Source organism: Gracilinanus agilis, chromosome 6 (genome assembly GCF_016433145.1).
Source record: "Gracilinanus agilis isolate LMUSP501 chromosome 6, AgileGrace, whole genome shotgun sequence".
Classification (NCBI taxonomy): domain Eukaryota; kingdom Metazoa; phylum Chordata; class Mammalia; order Didelphimorphia; family Didelphidae; genus Gracilinanus; species Gracilinanus agilis.
In genome coordinates, this window is record NC_058135.1 from 280,180,869 (window position 1) to 280,197,622 (window position 16,754).

Consider the following 16,754-nt stretch of genomic DNA (forward strand, 5'->3'; position numbering starts at 1 on the left):
TGGTTGTATGGGGTTGCAATGATCCCAGGGGTAGGAAAGGTTATGTTTCCAACGGTGAAGGCAGTGAATTTGTAAAAATGAGTAACATCATGGGGGGCCAGGAGGTGGGGCTGGGAACAACCTGGCTCCGTGTGGGAGGAACACAAGTCTTTAGATTGGACCTTGCTTTGTGATCCTTGGGAGGAAGGGGGGGGGACTTCAGGAAGCCCTGATGGCTCTTGGGACAGATTCGAGGATCTGGGGCTCTAGTACAGGCAGATGTCTGTTATGGCAGCTGCCCTCCTCTATCCTGTGTTAGACCTCAATTAAAAATGATCCTGGTTGGTGAAGAGGGGGATGCCTCCGATCCACACACCGTGGGGAGCTCATAGTATCGAGGCTGCTGGTCTTCATTTCAACCTTAGATGGGGCTGAGGAGCCAGGTGACCAGATAGGAGATCCTGGGTTCAAATCTGGCCTCAGTCGCTTCTTAGCTATGTGGCTCTGGGCAAGTGCCTTAAACATTCTTCTGCCTTGGAACTCATACTTGGTATCTAAGGTAGAAGATACAGGTTTAAAAAAAAATCATGTTCTCAGGCAGGAGTGGAAAGATCCTTATGCTTAAAAGGAGCCTCGGCCACAGTGTGGAGACTCAAAGAAGCGTCTTGTAGTTGATTTGCATCCAGAATGGATTTAAATCTTTTTTTAAATAAATACTATGTATTGGTTCCAAGGCAGAAGAATGGGTGAGGATTAGACAATGGGGGTTAAATGACTTGCCCAGCGTCACCCCACTTAGGAAGTATCTGAGGTCAGATTGGAACCCAGGACCTCTCATCTCCCAAGTCTGGCTCTCAGTCCACTGAGCCCTCCAGCTTCTTTGCTAGATCTGGTTTTAAAGGTAACTCCAAAACTGTCAGTATTCTGTACTTAAAAATAAAACTGAACTTTATGTGGGGATCCTGGAAGAAAGAATGAGACGGGAAAAGGCTACACAGTTCTCTGATACAACTATCTGTTGTGTGTGTGTGGATCTATATTACATCAGACAGGAGTTTCCTCAGAGGATTCCAGTGACTGAGACCTTGTTGCTAAGTGCAGAGGGAGAACAGTAACAGGGTGCCACACAGTGCGCTGGGAGGGAGCTCTGGGAAAAAGGCTGATGGGGTAAAAAGTGCCCTTTGTTCATTCTGCGGGCCTGAACTCTATCTAAGAATGTGCTGCCACCTCAGAACCAGAGGGATTTCTGCTGTGTGTGTGTGTGTGCGATTGGGGTGGGGCCGGCCTGGGGTACCCTACAACTCGCAGGAGCTGAGCCAAGACCTCTGAGTGGAGGCCCGCAGCAGGTGCCTCAGCTGTGGTTTGCCGGGGACCGCCGCTAAGGGATGGCTTCCTCGGAGCAGACACCCCTCACCCCTCACCCCCGGGACCTCTGCACCCGTTCTATCTGGCTAGCAAGGAAGATCCGCTCAGACTTGACCGCCCTCCTAGAGACTTATGTGAGTATCCAGCTGAAATCATTGCTTCTTCCCACACCAGCTTCCCCAAGGTACTGAGATGAGAGCAAAAGACTACGAGAAGCAGTTAGGAAGGGTTTCTGCCTGTTGATGCAGAACTACACAGAACAGCAAACAACATTACAAACCATGGTTTGAGTGGACCCAGAAGTCAGCATTCGGGGTTCATCTGGGGCTGAATTGGGGAAAGGGGAAGGTTTGCTGAAGGGATTCTTGGGCAGGGCTGGAGAGTAAAGAGATGGCACAAGATGCCTCTGCTTTCTCCCACCCTCTTCTGTGACACCTTGATCTCTGGGAATGTGAAAGTGAGGGGGACAATACTCTTTATATCCTCCCGGGGATGTGATGTAGGCAGCCATGGGGGACTGAAAACGGCCCAGGAGATGGCATTTGCCAGAGATTTTTAGTTCATGGGATCACAGATTTAGCATTTAGAAGGGACCTTTGGATATCATCTACAAATAGGGAAAAGAATAGGGTGGCAAAGCCTTGCCAGGAGGCCACAAGGTAGCAAAGCCACGATTCGAACCCTGTTCCTTAGACTTCATTGCTTTTCCATTCTCCCATACTGTCCCCACCCTTCACCCCTGCCATGAATTTAGGGTTCTTGAGGTTTATCTAATCAGAAATGGGCTGGGAGTAGGAGGTGCAATGATGGGTTATGGGGGCCACTTGCAAGTTTGTTGTGACAAGATAAGGCATTTACCCTCTGTGTTCAGCCTTTGTGTTTTTTAAAGTTCATTTTAAAGTTCTGTGTGTCTGCTCTGTGCAGTGTTTACTAAATGAGGAGCTGGAGTGATTTTTCTTAAATTGGGAAGAGAGCAGCATGAAATCAGAACAGGTTCTCCCAGACTGTGACTGTACACATTGTACACATCCTTCTCTTGATTGCCCTTGGACTTGGTACCCAGAAGCCTTATGTCTCCCCCCCCCCCAAAAAAAAAAAAAAAAAACAACTAGCATTTAGCTGTAGAAAGGACTTGCTAGGAGATTAAAACGAAAGCTGAGATCTAAATCCCTGAGAAGCTCTGCTCTAAGCTCTGGGTTCCTAAGCAGAGAGAACCTCAACAACCTCTGTGTCACCCTTGTGAAAACAACTCTCCTGAAGTGTTGTTCTCTGGGGCTTCAGGGACGTTCCCGTTCCCCTAATCACATCCTCTGAGTTCTCTTTTGCAGCTCCATTCCTAGAGGCATGCTCTCACCACCGGCATGAGCATAGAGATATATGGTCTAGCTTTCTAGATAGGTCACTGCTTCCTCCTTTTAATTTCTGTCCTGAATCCTATCGAGACAGGCCTTTTTTAATTGGATTTGCAGGCATACCTATAGCTGAGTTTTAAAGACTTCATGCTTTCCTATATTTCTTCCCACTCTTGACTAGGTTGAGTATCAGGGCCTGAACAAGAGCATCGACCTAGATTCTGTGGATGGGGTGCCGACGGCCAGCACGGACCGCTGGAGTGAGCTGACGGAGGCAGAACGACTACAAGAAAATCTCCAAGCTTATCGCACCTTCCACTTGCTCCTGACTGAGGTCCTGGAGGACCAGAGGGCACAGTTCACCCCCACAGAAGGAGAATTCCACCAGAAGATCCACAGGGTCCTACTCCAAGTGGCTGCCTTTGCTTACGAGATCGAGCAGCTGATGGGGCTGCTGGGACATCAGGCCCCGTCTCAAGAGACAGACAGGATGCCGGACAGCGACGGTCGCCAAACTTTCTTTGAAAAGAAACTGTGGGGCATGAAGGTGCTGCAGGAGCTCATGCAGTGGACAGTGAGGTCCATCCGTGACCTCCGTGTGATCTCTTCTCCGGGCCAGAACAGGGTCCCAGCCCATGGGAGCCAGCAGCAACCAGAGGCCCAGCCCATGTAGCTTCTCCCCTCTGTTCCCTCCTCTACGGAGCAGCATTCACCATGTGGAAAATGTGCCTTTGTGGCTCTGGCGCCGCCATTCTTCTCTTTCTCATCCTCTTCCTGTATTGAAGATCCTTGGAAGGACTCATGCAGAAAAGTCCATTTCATTCCATCCGGGGGCCGAGCCTGCATCTGTGACTTCCTCACATCCCACTGACCAGATCACACCGTTCAGGGCAGCTGGATCTCCAGCCACCCCTTTCCCTTGTTCTTTGTCTATCCCTGAGACAGAAGGAGGCGCAGGTGATGAAGGCAGCATCCTATGGGGTATCTGATTAGTGGTTGGGCAGCATTTCAGCACAGCCTGCTGACCACCTCTAAAGCGCCTGAACTGTGGTTATGACTTACATGAACAAACCACTCGTCCTTTCGAGGGAACCTCGTGGTCTCCTTCCAGAAAGGGCTTCCAAGTCCTCTGACCCCTCGCCACTGGAACTCTGGGATAGCGTTTCTGATTTCTTCATAACATGTCTCTTGCTGATGGTGATTGAGTCTTAAGCTAGGCATATACTAACTGTATAACCTGACCTTGTTTGGGGGAATTGCACGTACTTCAGGACAATATACAATTGAGATGTTTTCATCTGTGGTGGTCAATGGTAAGCTATTCAGATAGGAAAAACTTGGAACACCGCGGTCGCCATATTCATGGACTGGGTCACAAGGCAAGGGAAAGATCTCTCTTACAAGACTGGAACGTCAGAGGATGTGATACTGAAACAATGAAAACATCAACTAATGAATGAAGGACAGCCTCAGAGGAGAGAGGACGGGAAGGGTAGTCATGTGGCAGTGGATAGTCCTCTTCCTGAATTCAAACCTGACTTGGGACACTAGCTCTGTGACCCCTGGCAAGTCACCTAACCTTACGTGCCTCAGTTTCTCCTCTCTAAAGTGAACTTGAGAAGGAAATGGCAGACTACTCCAATATCTCTGCCAAGAAAACACCAAATGGAGTCTTGAGTGAGACATGACTGACCAAGAAAAAAAAATGGAGGGCAGGGTAAGTCCTGCCAGATTAATGAAAAAATCTGAACTGTGGAATACTGGGAAAGAAATCACTATATTGCTTCTGAAGGTGGTAAATCTTGCGAATTACTTAATGGGTTAATCAGAGTAGATGAAATATAGACTTTATATGTTCCCCAAAACTGTCCTGGGGTGTGCCGTTTATTTAAAATTGTCATTCTCTATAAGACAAATTCCACGATGAAGGGGCAGCTTCTTCCTCCTCTCCCTTCCCCACCCCACATACACATTGGACATCTTCAGGCAAAAAGCCAGATGCCTATTTGCAGGAATCTGCTAGGAAAATTTTAGAAGTAAAGGCTGGAATGGAGGCCCACCAAGGTCTCTTCCACCTCCAAAATTCTGTCATTCCATGACTCTCCTAGATTTTGACTACATAGACCAAGAAGGTGGGACTCTGCTGGTTGCTAGGATGGGCTACAAGTATTTCTGGTATCCTGTGGATGCAGCACATCTGAAATGGGCGAAATAAACAGGAGAAAGGTGTGATTGTAGAATTTAGAGCTGGAAGAGACCTTAAAAGCCAACTAGTCTAAGCTGCCCCTTTCCCAATGGAAGAAGCAGACACAGAGGGGAAGTGGCTTGTCCAGAGCCTCCAGAGCAGAGGGTTGAGCCTGGTCCTGCCTCCACAGCCTGTGTTTCAGGTAGAACAATCCTAACCAAAGGTGTCATGAGAGCAGAGTTGGCTTCTCCCTGCCAAAGGCTAACCCTTCCAGATAGATGAATCGCCAACTCTCAGAGCATTGATAGCTCGAGATAAAGCCGCTGGACCTCTGGGCCCTTTTTAAGTCATTGTGGAAACAGGATGAAAAAGATGATGCCATTTTTTTCTCAGATGGAGAGTGGGCTCTAGGAGTGGTGAGGAGGGACATCAGTGAAGCCTAGGACAGTCAGTGAAGACATCTTGGAGTGAGATTTCAGTTTAGTCTCTGAGGAAAATTCAAGGGCAAATCACGAAACAGAATACTCCTGATGTGTTCACTGGACAATGTGAACATGGTCCTGATTGGAGTAGAGGTTTGGGGAGAATAAAGGGTAGAAAAGTGGTTCCTGGGGCAGCTGGGTGACTCAGGATGGAGCACCAGCACTAGAGATAGAAGGTCCTGGGTTCAAATCCGGCCTTAGACACTTCCTAGTTGTGTGACCCTGGGCAAGTCACTGAACCCCAACTACCTATTCCTTATTGCCTTTCTGCCTTGGAACCTTAAATCGGAGATTAATGAGATCACAACTTCCATAGAATGTTAGAACTAGAAGAGAATTAAGATAGTAAAATCTCATCTGTTTTATAAAGGAGAAAGTTCCTGCCTAGAGAGGCTGCGAGTTGGCCCAACATTTCACAGTGAGTTGAGATCTCTTTGGAATTAGTGCCCAAATGTAAGAATTCCAATTCTGTTCCCTCCCACTCCCTTTCCATACTGCCTCTTAAAATGGAAGAGGAGCTAACCCTAACCATAGGAGAGCATGGAGTGCAGCAGAGTGGTGGGTTCAAATCTTGCTTCTAAAAATGGCTACCTGGTGACCTTGAGCAAGTTACTTAACCCCTTCAACCTCAATCTCCCTGCATTTAAAATGAATGAAGGGGTTGATTTAGTTCTAGGGTCTCCTGAGCCAAAAGGAAAAGTTGGTTCTGACCTCGAGAGAATGTTTTATTCATTTTAATGAGCTCTTGGCCTGAATCTTAGTGCCTGCATCACCAAAAAAAAATTTTTAACCCTTAACTTCCTTCTTTGAATCAATACTGTGTCTGGTTCTTGGGCAGAAGAACGGTAAGGGGTAATGGGGGTCAAGTGACTTGCCCAGGGTCACCCAGCTGGGAAGTGGCTGAGGCCAGTTTTGAACCCAGGACCTCTTGTCTCTGGGCCTGGCTCTCCATCCACTGAGCCACCCAGCTGCCCCCTGTGTCAGCCAATATAATTGTGTCTATTCAGCTTGGAGCTGCTAACTGCCTAGAACATGCCACCCTCAGAATGTCAGAATGAATCACAATGAACAGCCTGCACTTCGCAGTTTTCTGTGCACTTTCATTTCTAGGCCACATTCCCCCACCAAACTGATTCTCTTCGAGAGCCTGGGAGGATCCCCTCCTTGGACCCTTTGGGGCTCAGAAGTGAGGCTTCTCAGAGCTCAGATCCTAGGCTTTAGGGAGCAGAAACAAAAGAAAATGAAGTTTTTCTGCTTCTTCTCGGACTGAGGGCAGGACGTCTGGGAAACATTGTAGAATGATTCTGTGCCTCTCCCCCTGCCCTGAACAGCCTCCGGAGGGCGGCCCAGTCCGGCCTGGCCCGATGGGAGTCCACCCTAAAGGAGTCAGTCATTTCTGAAGTGGAAAAACAAACAAGTGGGGCGTTGAGCATCTGGTGAGTGCGAGGAGGGAGTGGAACGTTCAAACCGTTTCTTCCCTTGGAAAGTGTAAGGGGATAAACGGAGGTTCTTGTCTGTTGGCGAACTAAGAAGATGCAGAGTTTCTTATAAGCAAGGGAGAAGGATGGTTTCAGGCCCTCCTGAAACAAAGTCGAATGGGCTACCTGTTTTGTTTTTTTTAACATTGACCTTCCATTTTAGAAGCAATCCTGTGTATTAGTTCCAAGACAGAAGAGTAGTCGGGGCTAGACATTGGGGGTGAAGTGACTTGTCCAGGGTCACACAGCTAGGAAGTGCCTGGAGCCAGATTTGAACTCAGGTCCTCCCATCTTTAGGCCTGGCTCTCCATCCACAGAGCCACCCAGCTGCCCCCCCTCTCTCATTCTTCAGCATTGGAACTAAGACAACCCAGTGACAGTAGTAGAGTCCAATTCTCTGCCCTGGTCTCTGTTGGGAGGCCTAACAGAGCCCTGGAAGCCTCCACTTAGTCATTTTATTTCTTCTGTGTGTCACGCTGACTCTCACCTGCTGCTCCCCCTTGGATGGGGGAAATGAGAGATGAGGCAGACTCCGGGCTGCAGGCTCTTCTTCTAACCTAGATTTGGGTTCGGGGAGCCAAGACGCAGAGCAGATTCCCCCAGCTGTTCTTATCAAGCAGGGGCTGTGCAGCATCGGCTGAGCCCAGGAGGCCAGCCTGTTAAGAGCCCAGAGGACCAGGAGGAGAAGCCAGATTTCTCCTCAGACCCCTGAGGTCTCTCCAACTGCCCACCCACTCGTAGTTGGGCACAATTTCATGAGAGGCCGGGCCTTCCCGGCCAGAATCCTGGGGTCCAGTCTTGTAGCTCCAGGGCTGGGAATCCTGGGAGGTGGTTCCTTGGCCTCTTCTCTGGGCAGGGTGAGATCTGCACACCACAGTCAGGGAGGGTCCAAATACCCCAGGCAGACCCGCCAGAGAACAGAAGAGGCCAGGAGCTTCCCAACCAGGGCCCAACCCCCCACCATCCCCCATCTCTAGAGAAGGCCAGCCTGGACTCTCCTCTTCCATCCCATCCTCCTCTCCAGGGACGAGGTTCCACCCTGCCAGACCTCAGGCTGGAGACTGACTGCCCCTGGAGCCATTGTTGGGGGAGCCTCACCCCAACACCCGCATGTGGGGGCATTGTGAGCCCCAAGAGGGGTGGAGGAAGAAGGTAATGGAGGTGAGGGGGCGGCTCAGCCTTTAGAGGTTACTTTGTGACATCCATGGACACCCAGCCTCATCTCTGAGCCCCTGAGGCCTGGGAGTCCTCCCTCCCCCCAGGGTGGCCAGGTCGGTGTGGCTGAAGTCCTGCCTAAACCCCTCTGGGCGCTTAGCTCCTCCTCAGGGGTTCTGCCCCACTCCCACCCTCGGCCTGGCTTCCTCTGGGACCCAGGAAATCACCTTATCGGCTCTGGAGAGTGGAGGCGGCTTATAGTGGGGGAAAGGACTAGGCCGGAGCCTGGCTCTGCCACCAGCGGGCCGCGTGACCTTGGACAAGTCACCCCTCTAAGGCTGGCACGACCCCTCCAGGCTCTGATTCACCTGTAAAAGGAGGGCGAAGGTGGAAAGACAACGCTGGAGCCTTTGGGTTTGCGGCTCATTTTTTTCTCACCACAGCCACGGGGGAGAGGCGCCAGGATGACCCTCATTGACAATGCAGACACTGAGGCAGACAGACATGAAGTGACTTGGCCAGGGTCACACAAGTGTCAGAGGCCAGACTTCCATTCTGTCCTTCGTAACTCCGGCCCGGCACCCATCTACCAGCCTCCTCGCTTCGGTGGTGCAGAGCGGCCCCAACCTCCAGCTCGGCCCACCTGGACGGGGCCTCGGGGGAGCGACAGCGTCAGTGAGGCACCGCGACTTCCGCGGGAAAGTGGGGGTGGGGCGGGGGGGGGGTCTCTAGGGTCCGACCCAACTGACACTGCGCTGAGGCATCGCCGCCCGGAAGGGATGCAGAGCCGGGCAAAGCCGGACAGTTCCAGTCTGGCACCGCTAGAGGCCGCCTGAGCCTAGCTTACACGGGATGACGGCCGAGAGGAAGTGCGCGTGTGGTCTGGTCTCTGTCTGTCTCCTCCCCTCCCCCATTGCTCCCGTCTGCACGTCTGACGTCACTAAGCAGGTGCCGGGTTCGGGCCTCCTGGCTGCGTTGGTGGGGGCCGCCACTCTCCGTCTCCCGCGCAGATCTTGAGGCTCTGGGCAGCTCCCCGCAGACCACGAAGCCCAGCCTTTGAAGGCGAGCGCTGGGCTGACGGTCCACCGAGATCTGGATTCACATCTTGCCTCCAGCAGTTCCTAGATGTGATCACGGGCAAACCGTCTAACGTCTCTAAGCCTCAGTTTGTCCGTCTGTAAAATGAGGGCACCGAGGCCCGCCCTCTCCACCTCGCAGCGTGGTGCGGAAATCCTTTGGCTGCCCGCACGGCCATCCCGGAGCCAAAGGCCCACTTCTGGAAGGGGCAGAGCCGGGAATCTGCCTCTAACCCATGCCGTCATTTCCACACCTCTGTGTATCCCCTGTAGCCCCCGACGAGTTACGGGTTAGGAGAGGAGCCTCCTTCCCAGCAGGCTCGCCATTTTCCTTTTCTGTATTAGTCAGAAAATGTTCCTCAGCGTAGGTGCTCCCAGCGTGGAAAATCCCTCCACACACACAGAACAGCCATTGTTTTATATAGGATCCTGTCATACTTGCTGAAACACTAAGAGGTGCGGTGCTGGAGGAAGGATTCGAACTCGGGTTTGGGGCTTTTTTTAACCCTCACCTTCTGCCTTTCAATCCATACCATGTCTTGGTTCCGAGGCAGAAGGGCAGTCAGGGCTGGCCAACAGGGGTTCTGTGACTCACCCAGGGCAGCCGCTAGAAAGGGTCCGAGGCCAGACTGGAACCCAGGCCCATTCATCCCTTCTTTTGATTCCATTTTTTTTTTTTAACTTTCTCCTTCCGTCTCAGCCTCAGGCTAACCGCTCCACTCCCTGGGCCCCAAGTCTGGTCTGTTCTGAGCCTGCCACCTGGCTTTACATCTGAAGTTAATGTGGGGAAGGCCCGGAGCGCTCACAGACAGGGACAGCCGTCCTTCCTCCGCGGCCTGCCACCGCCCGGCTAAGAAAGAGAAGCGCGGCTTCGACAGACGGCCCCACTCAAAACGGCTTCCCACACCGGCCTCCTCGGCTCTTTGGGCCTCAGTGTCTCCACTTGTAAAATGGGGATAAAATGTGCCCACACAGTCCAGAGCAGGGGGCCTCCCTCCAAACCAGGAAGGCCTGGGTTCAAGTTCTCCCCCTCCAATACTTGTGGTGTGACTCTGGGCAAATCTCTGCGCTCTGGGTTCTCTAGGGAAGGAGGGGAGCAGAGGGGAGGCAGCTAGGTCCTACAGGGGACGGAGTCCTGGGCCTGGAGGCTTCCGAGTTCAAATCCGGCCTCAGGCGCTTGCCAGCCAGGCAAGCCCAGGACAAGTCACTTCATTCTGTCTGCCTCAGTTTCCTCATCTGTAAAATGAGCCAGAGAAGGAAATGGCGAACCCCTCCAGGATCTTCACCAAAAAAACCCCAATGAGGTCCTACAGAGTCGGACCCACTGACCAGCGACAACAATAACCTGAGGGAGTTGGAAGGGAATTACCTCACAAGGGAGTTCTAACGAGATCCCAGATCCGCTCCCATCCCCCTCCCCACGCTGCTCTCAGTTGGAAATGAAATAATGTCTGTCAGGTCTTGGGTTATCTCCATCTCTATGGCTCCTCAGGACGCGTGGGTTGCTATGAGGACGCAGGCGGGAGCTTTGTGACGAGCCAATCAGCATCGGCACAAGGGCCCCCTCCTTTGAGTGGGCTCCAATCAGGCAAAAGGAACGGGAAGTCCTCCCGGGGTGTTTAACATATCATTAGCATATTATTTGCATGGTGGTTTCCCCACCCCCATATGGGAAACAAGGTGAATTCTGGGTAAAGTGGCGCTGCCAAAACAAACGAGCCCTTCCTTAGTAACTAAACAAGACAAGCGCTCCTGAAGACCCCCCTCCCCCCGAGTCTATCTAGCAGCAGCGCCCTTCCGGGCTCTCCCCCCAGCCAAAGGTCCCCTCCCTAAGGGACGGGTCAGCAATGCTTTGGAAGGCCCCAGGCTCGCCCCCACCGCAGGCCTCTTTATCCATCCCTAACTACCTCCATCCTGCTCCTTCTCTGCCCCAGCTCTGCAGGGAATGGCCCGAAGGCCAGGCTTCAGGCTTCCTTTTCTGCTTCTGGTCGGAAATGGAGAGAGCCCCGGGCAGGTGTCTGAGCCGCCAGTCAGTCACTGGAGAGGGTGTGCCGGGAGGCCTCGCACTGGCTCCGGCCTGGGGCTCCATGAAGCCGTAGCAGGCCCAGCCGCCACCTGCCACAGCAGACCCGCTTCTCCAGGGGGCGCCTGCCCAAGCGGGTGAAGACTTCTGGGAGGGAGCAGAGGCCAGGAGGCAGCCAAAGCGGGCCCTGTGGAGCCCTTGGAGCCTGGTCAGACGTCCAAGACCCGCCCCTGCGCTCATCCCAACTTGGGCCTTGCCATAGACTTTGATGACTCTGGAAGAGAAAAGGAGGCCGAGGATTGTGCCTGGCTCTGCCGCACTTCAGTCCAGGGCAAGCCGGAGTCAAGATGTCGCCCCTTGATGCCATGGTTGGTCCTTTCCCAAAAGGAAGGACAAAAGACCACACGGGATACTTCTTTTATAATGAGAGAAGGCTCGTTCTCTTATTTTCCTCTGCGAGTGTGTATCAGGAGCTTCCAGAAATAACGTGGTATAAAAACAAGGCATTTATACACCTTTTTAGGGCAGGAGGGGGGAGCGCGAGCTTCCATGGATTTTTCAGATCTCTTCCGGTTTTAAGATCCTTTTAGATTTCATTTTTATGGGGTTGGAGAAAGAGTGGAATATCACAGATGAATAATAATACTAAGGGGGGGGGCAGTTGGGTGACTCAGTGGGTTGACAGCCAGGTCTAGAGAGGGGAGGAGCAACTAAGTAGCACAGCAGATACAGCACTAGGCCTGAAGTTGGGAGGACCTGGTTCAAATCTGGCCTCAGACACCTCCTAGCTGTGTGACCCTGGGCAAGTCACTTAACCCCCATTGCCGAGCCCTTACCACTCTTCTGCCTTGGAGCCAATACACAGTACCAATTCCAAGATGGAAGGTGAGGGTTAAAAAAAAAAATCACAGAGCCTTCCCTCAATTTATCCCCTAGGTACCTTTCTTGCATGTTGTCTCCCCCCACTAAACTGAGTCCCTTTGAGATCAGGGACAGATTTTTATTTTTCACCTGGTATATCCCCACATTTGGCATCTAATGTTTGTTGACTGGAGTATGAGTGAGAATCAAATGAGATATTATACCCAAAGAGCTCTGGAAACTTTCCATGGTGGCCTCTGTTATTCTGATTGTCACTGCTATTACAGTATCCCCGACATGTCACCCTGCCTCCTTCCTTCACAGATGTAGAACCCAAAGCCAAGGGAGCTCAAACAACTGGATTCCCATTGTTCTTGTCTCTAGTATTCGAAGTCTCCCTGATCGCTCCCCTTCTTCCTTTGCCCAGAACAGAGCCAGCCACCAACAGGGCAAAGGGAAGGCCTTGGACTCCCTTTTTTTTCAGCTGCCAAACTCTTTATCTGTCTCCAGAACAGCAAATTCTCAGTCTTCTGGCAATGACCTGCCCTCCCTGGCCTTCCCCTTCATCCCTGCTTTCCCCAGTAAATTGTTCCTGTTCCTGATTTCTGTTCCTGATTTGATTTCAGTTCCTGATGAAGTGAAATTAAAATGGAACCCGTGTCTAGCCCTTAGGAGGTATATAAAAAACGCTTGCCAAGTAAATTAATACACAGAAAGCAGGTAGGATCATGGAAGACTCCCAAGGCACAGAGGCTCGGAGTCCAAGGTCCTGGCCTTGAATCCTTCTGTTACTAACTCCCTGTGTGACCCTGGAGCAGCCCCTCCCTCTCTCTGGCCCTCGGTTTCCTATCTGTAAAATAAGGAGTTAGAACTGGATGATCTCTGAGGTTCTTGCCAGCTTGGAATCTTAGTCAACATTAGAGCAGAGTGTTTCCCAGCCAGCCTGTTGGATCACTTTGTCACACCATATTCTCTGACTTTCCTCAATTTCTTTTCTCTAACTTTTGACCAAGAAGAAACAAAATGTCATAGGGATAACTCTCTATCCACCAAACCCATGCATTTATTAAATATCTACTATATGGGGCAGCGAGGTGGCTTGGTAGATAGAGAGTAGAGCTCAAAAATGGGAAGTCCTGGGTTCAAATCTAGCCTCAGACCCATCCTAGCTGTGTGACCATGGACAATTCACTTAACCCCAACTGCCTAGCCCCAATCACTCTTCTGCCTTGGAGCCCATATTTAGTACTGATTCTAAGACAGAAGGTAGGGTTTTAAAAAATCTATTATGTCTCCGTCCTGAGCAAACGAAGAAATCAGATTTCTAAATAATTAGAAGAAATGTTCGACTTTAATTAGAAATTGGTGAAAAAAGAAATGTATTTTTTTTCCCATCTGAGTTCTCAGACTCCCTAAAATCTATCCTAAACTACCCACTTGGACCTTGGTTAAGAATCTGCTATAGGGTAAGTGGGCCAGAGGGAAGTAGACAGATAATACTCAGAAGCCTAAATTGTGCACCCTAAATCAGAGTAACTGGTTGTGTCTGTAGTAGTTGTTTTAATAATAATCATATTAAAGGCAGCTAGGTGACTCAGTGGATAGAGTCAGGCCTGGGGACAGGAAGGCCTTAGACACTTCCTAGCTGTGTCACCCTGGGCAAGTCACTTCACCCCCATTGTCTAGCCTTTACCACTCTTCTGCCTTGTAATTATTTAGTATTGATTCTAAAACAGCAGATAACAGATGAAAAATAACAACAAATAATAAAAACACTTACACTGATGTAGCACCATATGTGTCTTCCAGGTCCTGAACATCTATCCTCTACTTCTCATTTCTCTAGTTTTACATGGTTTTCATAGTGCTTTCTTCCCAGCCTTCCTGTGAAGGATTATTATTGTCTTTGTCTTAGAATGCCTCAGAGCCTCTCCTCCCTTACAGAACTAGCCCAGGGTCTCTCACAAACAGTAAGTAGCTGAATCAAGATTTGAACCCAGGATGGGAGGAGGGGAGGGAAAGAATATGAATCATGGAATCATGGAAAAATATTCTAAATTAATTAAATAAAATTTTTTAAATAAAAAAAAAGATTTGAACCCAGATCTCCTGATACCAAGCCCAGCAAAGTATATGTTTTTTTAATGTTCTCTTCTGCCTCTGGCTCATAGGAATAATCTTACTGTTCTGACCATCGAGGCCAGTGAGCAAGGGGTAGCAGTACTTTCAAGCACAGTGACTGGGTACCTCAAAGAAGAAGAGGGAGACATACTTTGGTATTTTGGTAAAAGTCAGTACTATCAGAGAAATATCACAGACATTAGCAGGGTCCTAACTGAAGAGTATTGGGACGTCCTTTGCTAGTGCCTGATCTGGAATGGAACTTGCCAGTGCTAGAGTGTGAGGGAGGGATAGCAGCTCAGTTCCTGTACTGGTGCCTACAAAAATCTATCCCTCTAGCTGGGTCCTGCAGCCTGACTAAAATGGATGAACTGATGCTATGTGAAATGAACAGAAACAGGAGAACCTTCGCAACACTATAAAGACAACCCGAAAAGACTAAAGAACTCAGATAGCATCACATCCATAAGGCTAGCTCCAGGGGACCAAAGATGAAGGATGCCATCTGCCTGAGAAGTGATGGACTCAGGGTGCAGAGGAAGAGTGCATTGCCTATCAGACATGGCCAAGGTAGGATTTGTTTGGCTTGACTGTGTATATTTGTTGTGAGGATTTTGTTTTTCTCCTTTTCCAGTAGGGGAAAAGGAGAAGAAAAAGGAAAGAGGCTTTTTGTTCATCAAAAAAGTTTACTTTTTTTCTAAAAAAAAAAATAAAATTATTTTCTTAAAAAGATTTAAAGAATAAGGACATGGCAGAAGGTCAAGAATCGAGCTTGGGATTCAAGGGGGTAATGATGAATGTGTTTCGGATGCTACCTACCACCTGTGTGCAAACACACAGAAGAGAAATTAGGCTTGGGGAACAACAAGAGAGCTAGTTAGAGGGGAGCGGCTAGATGAAGGAACATTAATAAAGGAAGTTGACAGTGCTAAGCAGTTTGTCAATTCAACCTGTTTTGGAGACTCTTCTCCCAAGGAAAAATAATCACTTTGTAATTATATGTGTGTTTTTATATGTGTGAGCTGTAGTATAGAAAGAGGGGGTCATATAGTTTTTTCAAGCTTTGGCTGAGTTCTGAAAGCAGTTAGGGGTTTGGAATCTTGAGAGAAAAGTCAGTTGGTTTGGGTCTCCCGTGGAGGGAGGTTTTCTGACCAGCTGAGCTGCCTCCTTAACTATCTGTAGAATTGAAATTTAGCCTAGCTTTGAAATATTTATTTAAGAAATTGTTATTTTGGATAAACTCTTTATATCTTCCTTCCCAATATTATTTCCTACCTTCCTTCCCTTACCTTATATGTCTGTGGAGTTAATAAGGAGAGTAATTAGAGAGGAGTTCAAATCTGTGAAGGGTTAACTATAATTGACAATATTAGATATAAAGAAACTAGTCAGTCATCATTTATTCCCTTTAGATATCAAGAGCACTTTGTAAGCTTGAGTTAAAGGCAGGTCCTTACTCAGACTTCATCTCTGCCTCCCTTCCCCCACCTGAGGTTCCTGAGACAACTGTTAGGGCTTCCTTAATCCACTTTCCTGTCAGATCATCTTTTGAAGATAATAAACCCTTTTGTGTTTCAACAGACCTATTAGTATAATTGGTCAGTTAATTATTAAGAGAGGGAAGAAGAGGGAAAGAACTAACATACTCTGGGCTTGAAGGGAAGCCGGGTATCCATCTTGAAGGAAGTTGTAACTTCAAAACAAGTCCCTTCCTGTGAAATTAACTAAGCCTGTTGTTAATTTCAGTTTAGTCTATTTCCCTCAGCCTGTGTTTGAGTCTGAGTCCTGGTCTATAAGCCCTGCTGTATTTGCCTGTTAGATTAATTCTCCCTCTCCCTGAAGATCTTATTCCTTCAGTGTTAAACTCCTGACTTCAGCCCTATTATATCCTGAATCTCCTTATTCCAGCCTACCTGTAACCTAGATTTACTATCTAACAAATCCCTGATAACCTCCTTTCAAAATTCCCTTGTACCACACACCCTTCCTCAAATTATCCCCATTACAGAGCTTACAGTCACACGTGTCCATGCTGTCTCATCCCCACTCCTACCCCCTAGTAGAACGTAAACTCCGTGATTTGGAGTCGTAGCCCAAAGCCCAGGAATGAGAGGGACTGAAAACTCATCAGATTCCCCCAGAATCAAACTGCTGCCCTAGCAGTGGAATAAACATTTTGATAAAAGGCTGCTTAAAGTTCAAAGAAAAGTTTGAAGCAGGATAATCTGAGTCTTCAGAAAGAAGAGCAACAAAATCCTCACTATTCTCTGTGGACACCAGTAGATATTGCTCTGAATAGCAGATCGCCTGAATTACGATGAAATATGACAGACTGGCGTCATTGGTCAGCACGGCACTCCAGTTCTGGCCGATACTGGAAACTATCAAAGAATCCAATGGGATTCGAATGTTTCATTCAGAGAACAACTTAAAGAAAATGGTACACAACATTAACTTTAATCTGTGGAAGTTGATTTTGTTGTACATTTCCATAACACAAAGTAAACAAAATAGAAGTTATTTATTTTCTTTTTCAAATGAACTATATTTGAAGTTTTATAATAAATAAGTGTTTATATTTCACCTCAATTTATTTACTTGAACGGGGGAAAGCTGGGTGGCTCAGTGGATGGAGAGCCAGGCCCAGAGAAGGGAGGTCCTGGTTTCAAATGTGACC

The 16,754-nt window shown here is 49.1% G+C and overlaps 1 protein-coding gene across 1 annotated transcript; it reads left to right on the forward strand.

Annotated features, from left to right (window-relative positions):
• Positions 1 to 1,080: 1,080 nt before the first annotated feature.
• CNTF (ciliary neurotrophic factor) lies at positions 1,081 to 4,277 on the forward strand. The gene is made up of 2 exons (XM_044680699.1): positions 1,081 to 1,478; positions 2,878 to 4,277. Exons 1-2 carry the CDS (start codon positions 1,365 to 1,367, stop codon positions 3,367 to 3,369), a joined length of 606 nt encoding a protein of 201 aa, XP_044536634.1. The 5' UTR covers positions 1,081 to 1,364; the 3' UTR covers positions 3,370 to 4,277.
• Positions 4,278 to 16,754: the final 12,477 nt, after the last annotated feature.